Below are 9,996 nucleotides of genomic sequence, written 5' to 3' on the forward strand. Positions count from 1 at the left end.
GTCATGCAGTTTTTGGACTGAAATGCTTACTGTACATCTGGGGCCTGTACTAAGAAGCTGTTTCAGGAGTAAACCAGATTAAGTTAAGAGGTTAATCATCTAATAGAAGAGCCTGGAGTCCTCATTTTCTTAAGAAAGGGAAGGCTAGGTTACATACTAGGCAATCTACCGGTATGTTCATTTAATTATTTTAACCCATTAATGCTGAATTCTGTGTGGCACAACATTGAGCGCAGGCAGCTGCATGACGCAGTTAGCCTGATGAAATATGAGATTTTCTTTCCATTTAAAATGTTAGTACGTATGTTAGAGGTAAATGAACATGTCCTGATGTAAGATGAGGGTCTAAGCTTTTAAATACAATTTCTTTCATGGACAATTCCTCTGTAGTATGTTGTGTGAGTCACAAAGTCTACAGTTACTAGTGAGCGATGTACTCGATGCTGCACAGGTTGAACCAAATTTGGGGGCTTTCTTTTTTAGTTCTTTAGTTATTTTTTCAGCAAAATCATCTAGTCAACTCATTAGGTACAATGGAATAACTGGTGTAACCTCTGTGTAATATCATGTGCTAGTGTACTTACACCATAAATGTACTTTGGCCACATGTGTGCAGGTTTTTAGCTGTTACAGACTAAGAGCAGCAGAGGGTGACAGTGAGCATCTCATGTTAACGGTTACCATGGCCTCCAAAGAACCCATCACTAAAAACACCTGGTACTAAAGAACCATTTGATGACTTCAATGAAATTTCACAACAGCGTATTTATTCCAGCTGTAGTATTACGTACATACATTACAAAACTAACAACAAACATGCGCCCAGGTGCCATGGGCACTACAGATACAGGAACAGCACCGTTCATGACTTCACAAATAAATACAATTCTATTTTCCAAGAAGCACAGTGCATCCTGGGAAAGGAAGCAGCTTGAATGCAGGTCAATGTCCTCACACAGACACAAACATACACACTTCTCCCCAAGTGCTCCCCGATACCAATAAATGCACTTTTCCATGACTTTTCCTCTTCCTCTTACCAGTTCCTCCATAGAGTGAGTCCACCATCCTGTGTGTGTAGCTCAGAGGATGAGCAGTGGGGTATCTCATACTGTGTGTGTGTGTGTGTGTGTGTGTGTGTGTGTGTGTGTGTGTGTGTGTGTGTGTGTGTGTGTGTGTGTGTGTGTGTGTGTGTGTGTGTGTGTGTGTGTGCATATATTTTGTGTGTGTGTGTGTGCGTGTGCATATATTTTGTGTGTGTGTGCATATGTGCATATATATTGTGTTTGTGCATGCGTGCATATATTGTGTGTGTGTAGGTGAATGTGGGTGTGTGTGTGTGTGTGTGTGTGTGTGTGTGTGTTTGTGTGTGTGTGTGTGTAGGTGAATGTGTGTGTGTGTGTGTGTGTGTGAATGTGGGTGTGTGTGTGTGTAGGTGAATGTGGGTGTGTGTGTGTGTGTGTGTGTGTGTGTGTGTGTGTGTGTGTGTGTGTGTGTGTGTGTGTGTGTGGCTCAGAGGACGAGTAGTGGGTTGTCTCGCAGCTGTTGATAGATGGAGAGTAGCTTGTGGGTGGTGTTGTGGCTGGTGCTGCTGATGCCCAGGGCAGTGGGGGCCAGGGCCTCCTGCAGAGCCTTATGGAGAGCCTGACAGGGGGGGCAGAGAGGAGAGCAGGGCTGGATTAATACACAGGCTAGATCTGCCCTACAAAGGCAAAGTACAGTAACAACATATTTTGTCAAAATTGAGTTTAGCCTGTCTTCATTACACCATCTACAAACGTATATCTTGTGACAAAGCCAAATGTGCCCCAATGTACAGAGATATTGCTGTCAAATTTGCGGTGACTGCAATACCCAATCTAATACCAAGGCTTTGAAGGCATATTTCTCAGTTTCAATGCTGGCATAGTTACTGCCAAAGAGGTTGGATTAATAAAGAGGATTCAAAACCCGCCCACCCAATGCAAAAGAGTGTGCTCAAGCTGGGTCTCCTAAGGGGGCGTTGTCCCCTCCTTCCTCTTCTATTTTTGAGGTGTTTGTACAAGAAGTGTGCTACCGCCATCTACAGCCCAAAGGGGACTCCATTTATTCTCAAGCTCAGGACTTCAAAGGTCTCCTAACCGAAGGTCTCCTAAAGGGGCGTTCACCCGACATAAAGTGGATACCGGAAAAGAACTAGAATGACGTATCTCTGTCTATAATATCTCTGGATATAGCACCAGCCAGGGGGCCCATGATTAGTCAAAGGAGGGAAAACGTTTGCATAATTGCAGTATTGAAAAATTCATCTCTTGTTATAATACTCCTCTCTACAGTTGGCAGACTTGATTTATGGCTCGGAATTATGACAATACTGTGATTTTGTCATGATTTTTTTTCCTGTGGGAAGCCTATGGAGTTACTGCCATTGGTGCTACTGCTATTACTGTACATACCGTCTCAGAGTGCGTTTCTCAAAAGCGTCGTTGCTAACTTGGTTGCAACGTAATTTCCCATTGGCAACCTACTAAGTTGCTAACTGGTTAAAAACGATGCTTTCCAGAAACTGGGTCCTGGGCTCTAAGTTAACTTTTTCCTATCACCAACCAAGATGTTTATCTTACTAGCCAAACACACCCTCACTTATTGGCTGAAGTGGCTATTAAGTTGGTCTTTTCTACCAGCAAAACAGTTGTTTTTTTATCAGCATCTGGCCAGTTGGCTGGTGTTAAAGTAGAGTCTAATACGGTCTACACACATCGCCCATTTCTGCTACTGCCACCATTACTGATACTACTTCGTGAGTCACTACTGCCACCACAGTGATTGATACTCGTGTGTTACCTCTGCACGCTGGACGGCCTGCCTCAGACTCTCCTCTCTCAGCCGCACATGGGGCTCCTGGCTCCTTCTGCAGCCATTCACAAGGCTCTATGGGCATGAGAGACGTCAGTGCATTGCATCACATAAAAAAAAAATGGAAACACTTTCAAACAATTTAAGTGACATGCATAATTCCATACAATCAAGTTCACACCTCGACACCCACACCTGGCTTTATCCATGGTGTAGGTGCCCTTCGAGCATGGCACCTTAACCCACATTGCTCCAGGGACTGCAATAAAAATATAAGCTAAGAGTAATGCATTGCATTACATTACATTTGGAAGACGCATTTAACCAAAGCGACTTACAATTGAGGACATAATCATAGCCTACAACAATATACAGGAAATATACAGGAACATATACATGGGTTCTCAGTGTTCATCAACACGATGTTATGAGGAGGGGCAAGACACTGGCAGCCAACCACGTGAGCTAATTTTTTGACCATCAGCGGTTTCCAACAATCAAGGTTGAGTTGTGCGCAGCTAGGTTCGCGCAGTCAGGTTATTAACAAAATTTAGAACCCATGTATAGTGCAGATGCCAAGTAGGGCTAGTTTTGTTTGTGATGTGTGATGTATGTTTAGTAAATACCTGTATGCGTTGGAGCACGGCGTGATGCAGCCCACACACCATCTCCAAGGAGAAGCTCTCTATGTGGACCTCCAGCACACTCAGCGGACCAGACACATACACGTCACTCATTGTCACCTATAGATATACACACAGACACACACACCCAGAGGAAGAGTTAAACATCCTAAACAGACACACAACACACACACACACACATCGCACCAGACACATACACATCACTCACCCTGCCCCTATAGATATACCACACACCCAGAGCAAGAGTTACAAACATAATAAACTCGCGCACATGCACGCGCAAACACACACACACACACACACACAGTTACAGTATCTCATCTGATTTTGACTCACCTCTTTAACGCTTATCTTAGCTGAGCAACCCGTGGGTCCATGCCCCATGACCATGGGTGTCTGCAGAGGCTCCAGCAGCCCCCTCTCTGTCCTGACGCCGTCCCCACTGAGGAGCCACCTGAGGGCAGCCAGACACGGCTCTTGCCCCCTTGTCTCTGGAGCCGCGCTGGAGCCTATATCTTTAAAGGTAGAGAATGGAATGGTATGACATCTTTGATACTGGTAGCATTTTCTATGAGAGCTACTGCACTCATAAAACTCTAAAAAGGCTTAAACGGTGCACTGTGTAGGATGGTGGCTAGAGTAGGTATTGCAACTATGCTGCTAATTGAAACTCTGTTGCCTTCTTCCAAATTTGATATCATGAACATTTACTAATAAATATTTATTATTTACTAATATTAAAAACTATATTTAAAACAATAATACTAATTTTCACTAGGGAAACCAAACAAGTTTTGCAACTAAAAGTGTACATTTCCAAGTCATCATAATTAACACTTAAAAATTGAGGGTGGTGAATACATATTTAAAAGACGATATTTGTGAATGGGCAGCATAAATTCAGGAAATAAACTACTTAAAAAATTACATACTTTTTAATTGTTTATGTAGTATGTACTCTAGACATACACTACCTTTAAGTCTGGCTCTCAGGCACTCTGCGGAGATCTTCACCACCGCTGCATATGGCTGTGACCTCTGGTCTCTGACCTTGGAGAGGTCACCGTCGACCTCCATCCCCCGGGAGACGAGGAGGGCGTGGATGGGGTCAGGTGACATTGTTGCCGTCGTCGACAACTGCTGCCTGGAGACCGTGCTGGTGACTGACGCGGCGGTATCTAGTTGGAATGCGTCCAGCGCGTCTACAGTTAGCGTGTTCAGGGGTAGGCACACACAGTCTTTAGAGGGGGTGAGGGCCGTGAGCGTTGAAGGCCGTTGTTGAACAAGACCAGTGTTCTCCAGTCCTTTGAATTGCGGTTCTTCTGGAGAACCGATAGAACACGTGGAGAACATGAGGGAGCAGTACACGGTCAGAGGGAGGGAGAGAGATTTGGTGGTTCCGAGAGGCAAGGTCTGGGAGGCCTCGCGTCCTGTCTCCAGCTTCTGGAGTGGGAAGGTGTACGTTCTCGAAGGGTTCTTGGTTTCAGCAGCCGGGGAACTGGACGCTGGGTGGACGTGAATGCACAGGAACCAACCGCGTTCTAGAACAAAGCCACTGTTGTTCTCTAATGTGCATGTTAGCATCAAGGATTCCTCCTGCAACACACGGGTCCAACTGGTCACTCCACGGCACCTGATTGGCTGCTGACCGTCACATGACTGGTCTTCTGTTTTCTGATTGGAGAGCATTGCGATGGAGATGTTGAGAACTTGGTTGAGAAGCTTCAGGCTGCTGTTCCTCTGTTCAACAGAGTTTTTCAACGCAGATGCCCTATGGGAGGCAAGACACATGCTTTCACACTTGATTATAGAAAATGGAAGCGTAATTGGTATTGGTCTACTCTACTGTACATGCCTGACACAGAGACACACCAAGTGCACTGGACACATTTGTTGGTCCATGCTGACAAAGCAGTGATGGGCAACCTGGATTCAGGAGCCAGTGCCACATATGCCAAATGAATATTCCACATTGCAAATGCTTCTGAATCCAGGTTGCATAGTGTCTCAAGGCCTGTCTCCAATTCAAAGTGTACACTCACCTCTCCCAGACATTCCCGATCCCCGCCAGGAGGTCCTTCACCCTTTGGCCGGCCACAGATGCAGGCATCCTGGGCGCGCTGCCTCTGTCACCCCCCTGTCCCGGCTGCTGCTGGAGCTGAGGGACCCGGATTTTCTGGAGCTTCCCATGCTGAGTCAGCGCCAGCAGCTCCACACCATCCTCTGTTGGCGAGCATAGAAAATGCAATCAGATCAATGTCAAAGTGTACTTTATTATATTGACAATAAGGACTTTTTTGGACTGAGATTATTTTGTTCCAAGTCAAATAATAATATAATAATAATTGTATTTGTATAGCACTGTATCATACAAGGCATGTAACTCAAAGTGCTTAACAAATGGGAAGAAACATCATTGTTAGAGATGGATTTAAAAGGAGAGGTAGAGAGGAGAGGCAGAAATAACAGGAAAGTAGAGGAAGAAGAGATAGATAGAGATTGTAGAGTCATAAGGTCAACGTAGGTTAGGACCAGGATTCTTAGATGCGTTACAAGGTCCATAGTGGCTGGGCCTAGCATAAGTCATAGATAGTCACACAGAGATTGGGCGCTCAGATGCGGCCCCTGGTGGCATCAGGGGTGAGGAAAAACTCCCTTTCGCTTGAATCATAGGACTTTTGTTTCCAGTCAAAGGACCTTCCTCAAACATCTAACGTCACAGCAAATACAAAACAAAAACAATTGGGTGCAACAAGATCCTGGTCAAAAGAGATCATTATACATCAAAGAGGAGATGTCTGTGCTTCAGCCTTGGTGGTGCTCACAGTCAAGGACAGCAGTATCAAGACAAGATGGGCTACTTCAGAGTGACTAGAGACCCAGGGATGACTGGAGCAACCTTTTTTTAGAGGTTTTTTATTATTTTGGTGCACAAAGTGACTGACGTTTCGGCGCACCTGCGCCTTCTTCAGAGTCCATCATTATACACTTACCATACTTGAACACCATAGTACGTCATGAATGAAAATTTGGTCCTACTCCCAAGTCAAATACCAGATCGTAACCAGTTTCGGGGAAGCAAGGCAGTGAAACTGTCACAAGTGTGCAATCAACATGTGATTAACACACACAACATTGTTACTCCTATGACGCCAATGTGCTGACTTGTGGGCTTCTCAAGAGAACACAAAGCTGTCATTATAGACAATGAGATCATTCTTAAAGGAAATCCTTACCAACACAAACACTACAATGAGGAGGTGTGTGTGTGTATGTGTCTGTGTGTGTAAGAATGCATTTGTTTACGATCTAAGGCATAACACCTATAATTAGATTTGTGCATGTGTAGGTGTGTGTCTTTCAGTTGGTTTCTGTGTGTGGTAGTTATAAGGATGGTTCAAGAAGGTAGGTCTGCACACTGCGGAATAAGCTCCAAAAGATAAACTTTATTAAATTAAAACAGCTGTCTGAATTGTCTGGCACCTACAACATGTGATGTTGGATGTGCACACCCTACCCAAAACAACGCTGGCATTTATAAGGAAGAATCAATGCCCTTTGGTTGCTATTGCGTCAACCAAGAGAACAGTCTAACTACACATCACTCACAACATTCACTGGTGACTCAGCTCCAGACCTCCAAAACTTGACAGTTGCACAGGTATGAAATGTACATGCTATTGAAATTCTGTCAACCCAAGGCTCTGTAGTCCTGGGGTTATTCTAAAATACTATGTTTAAAGGTGCAGTATATCATATTTTTTGTACTTAATGTCCAGAATCCATGCTGCTCATTCACAAATGGTACATTTTTCACCAATACAGGAAAAATAACAGTTTTGTAGGTTTTTAATCAATGTTACGAAAAAACAAGGCATCACGTCTCCCACCCAGTTACAGTCGGCGGAAGGTGTCCGTAACACTGAATGACAAAGACGTCTTTGACCCTGTTACACTCTGTTACTTTCACAGTTTTCCCCAGGGAACTACTGCATGTGACTAGGAGGATAGGCTACATGTTCAAGGTCGCCTTTGATAAGACACAATGTGACCCCCTGTGTTTTTCCATTCCTGCGTCTTCATTAAAAATGGCCGAGTGGACAGGAGAGACAGACTAAAGACGCCAAGCGAGGAACATGTTTTCCAGGCTTCTCAATTTCTCTCCTTTCACAAAAGTCATTTGTAAACCTGATCTGATCGTCGTGGTCTAAGTCTGTTCTGTATGTCAGACAGTCTCTGAAGTCCTGACTTGTCTGCCACTTTGCAAACACATCCTTTCCATAATAACAAGGCAGCCTGAGTCATAACTTATCGAGTTACCTCATCTCTTCCCTGAATTTCATTGGCAGTAAAAAAGCTGAGCTATGCAAATAGGCGCCACTCCTTCTCCCTTACAGACACACACACACACACACACACACACACACACACACACACACACACACACACACACACACACACACACACACACACACACACACACACACACACACCTCAGTTTTCATGCCATATCCATAATAAGGCATAAATTCAATCCATGACAATGACCATGTCATTAGTCAAATCAGTCACCAACGACATACAGCCACACACACACACACACACACACACACACACACACACACACACACACATTTTATTATTATGCAAAATATTATGCACGTGCACAGAGATACAGTGTACAAACATGCACACGCACACAGTGCTTGACTACCTGTGGTGGGGTCACCTGAGGTGGGCGTCATGGCGATGACCCTGCTGACCTTCAGACTGACTGGAAGAGGAGTGAGGGAGTCTGGCGGTCCAGTCTGATTGGATGATGATGATGATGATGATGGTGATGATACGCTCATTTTCAGAGCCAGCAGGTCAGATCCAGTGCTGTAGTAAACGTGGCTGCCATTCGTGCAAGCACATACCACCGGCCCCCGAACCCTGAACTCATTGAAGCCTGTCATCTTTCCTTCCCCCTCATGCTCATTGGCCGTCAGCTGTAGCACTCTCCCCGTTTGACCAATCACCACCAGGCTTCTTGGGACGCCCCCTCCGGTTTCCGTGGCGACTGCAGTTCCGATGAAGGCAATTGGCTGCTCGAGGCTGTGCAGGACTCTCAGGGCTGTCCTCTGCTCCTCAGGCGAGGATGCTGCTGTTGTGACCGGTAGCAACAGGGGCAGGTAGCACACACGTCCGTCTGGTAACCCGCACAGGACCACGGGTGAGTTGAGGAGGGCAGCGTCCACACTGAACAAGAGGCTGAACAGCACGGGATCCAGGAGGTAGTCAGGAGACCTGCTCGTGTCCCCCGCAAACGAAGCGCCTCCACTGGGGTAGACACACGTCAACACTGGGTGTCGGACTGAGGATCCAGCATCCTTGTGTTCCACAGACTTGCTGTTACGTTGTGGTACGTCAGTGTAAATGGATGAGATGCGATGCTCTGCAAGTTTCCTGAGGGAGACATGTTTGCCATCTGTAGTTCTGTAGAGACACAGCCTCCATTGGGCCGTGTCCTGAGATACAGTGATAAGGATGTCATCGATGATATAGAAAGACACCACAGTTTTGTCTCTGAGTAGGATGGATTCCTCTGTTACTCTATGCACTATAGGATCTTCGTCCTCTGTAACAGACCTACAGAGAAGAAAACACACAGTAACAACTGTCTTGCATCTGATTGAAATAAAGACCACAATCAAAACATTCAAGAACATTATCATCATCATCATCATTATGATTATTATTAGTAGTAGTAGTAGTAGTAGTAGTAGTAGTAGTAGTAGTAGTAGTATCATTATTATTATTAAAACACTAGGAGATTTCTGAACATGCTTGTAGAGTATGATGCCTGGGGGCAGGGGGCAGCGAAGACCTACCTGGATTGTTGTGGGAAACTGACACAGTAAACTCCATCGTTCTCACAGAGTGCATAAATAAGGCGTCGCTTACATAGCGTCAGGTGAGACACAGGTGAGTCAAACTGAAGAACATCCTGGAAGACAACCCACTCCACATCAGATGAAATATTTTCTGTGCAGAGGAATTCACATGACAGAATATAACAAGGTAACATAAGATAACATAGGACATCATACAACAAGGTAACAAGTAGGCCTAACAACGTGTATGTTATTATGATTTCATAACATGCCTACACGTTGTTACTTCCTACCTTCATAACACGTTATCACTTAGGCCTTGTATGCATAATTAAATTCATAAACAGAAGGGTAGTTTATCATGCCTCGACGACAGTTGGCTCGTAGGATATTCCAATAACTTTGAAGTTAATGTTTAGGTCTTAGGCCTACCTGGACTCTCTTTTCTGTGCCACTGAAGATGAGCACTTCATCTCGACCTGTGCTAAAAACAACTTCTGTCTCAGCCAAAATTAACTTCACATCAGATGTCTTCAACAGACCGAATGCTGCCCATGATTCGACAGAGCACCTCATACCCTCCATCGCTGAAAACACAGGCCAGACGGATATTAGGCCTAATTGAAGTCATATGGAAATAC

General features: G+C 44.9%; 1 protein-coding gene across 1 annotated transcript; it reads right to left on the reverse strand.

Annotated features, from left to right (window-relative positions):
• Positions 1-1,476: 1,476 nt before the first annotated feature.
• Positions 1,477-9,996, reverse strand: faap100 (FA core complex associated protein 100). Its single transcript, XM_063221091.1, has 9 exons — positions 9,788-9,996; positions 9,353-9,468; positions 8,194-9,110; positions 5,522-5,702; positions 4,454-5,250; positions 3,816-3,994; positions 3,462-3,578; positions 2,824-2,910; positions 1,477-1,644 (listed from the first exon to the last, which is right to left on the reverse strand). The coding sequence occupies exons 1-9, from the start codon at positions 9,938-9,940 to the stop codon at positions 1,513-1,515; spliced, it is 2,679 nt and encodes an 892-aa protein (XP_063077161.1). The 5' UTR covers positions 9,941-9,996; the 3' UTR covers positions 1,477-1,512.

The sequence above is a fragment of the Engraulis encrasicolus genome, chromosome 17, assembly GCF_034702125.1.
Source record: "Engraulis encrasicolus isolate BLACKSEA-1 chromosome 17, IST_EnEncr_1.0, whole genome shotgun sequence".
Classification (NCBI taxonomy): Eukaryota; Metazoa; Chordata; class Actinopteri; order Clupeiformes; family Engraulidae; genus Engraulis; species Engraulis encrasicolus.

Coding starts and splice junctions, on each gene's coding strand:
- faap100 (XM_063221091.1), bottom strand. CDS start 9,940: ATGGAGGGTATGAGGTGCTCTGTCGAATCATGGGCAGCATTCGGTCTG. Junction 5,703..8,193: donor CTCAGGTGACCCCACCACAG/GTAGTCAAGCAC, acceptor GCTCGCCAACAG/AGGATGGTGTGGAGCTGCTG. Junction 5,251..5,521: donor ATCGGGAATGTCTGGGAGAG/GTGAGTGTACAC, acceptor TGCCTCCCATAG/GGCATCTGCGTTGAAAAACT.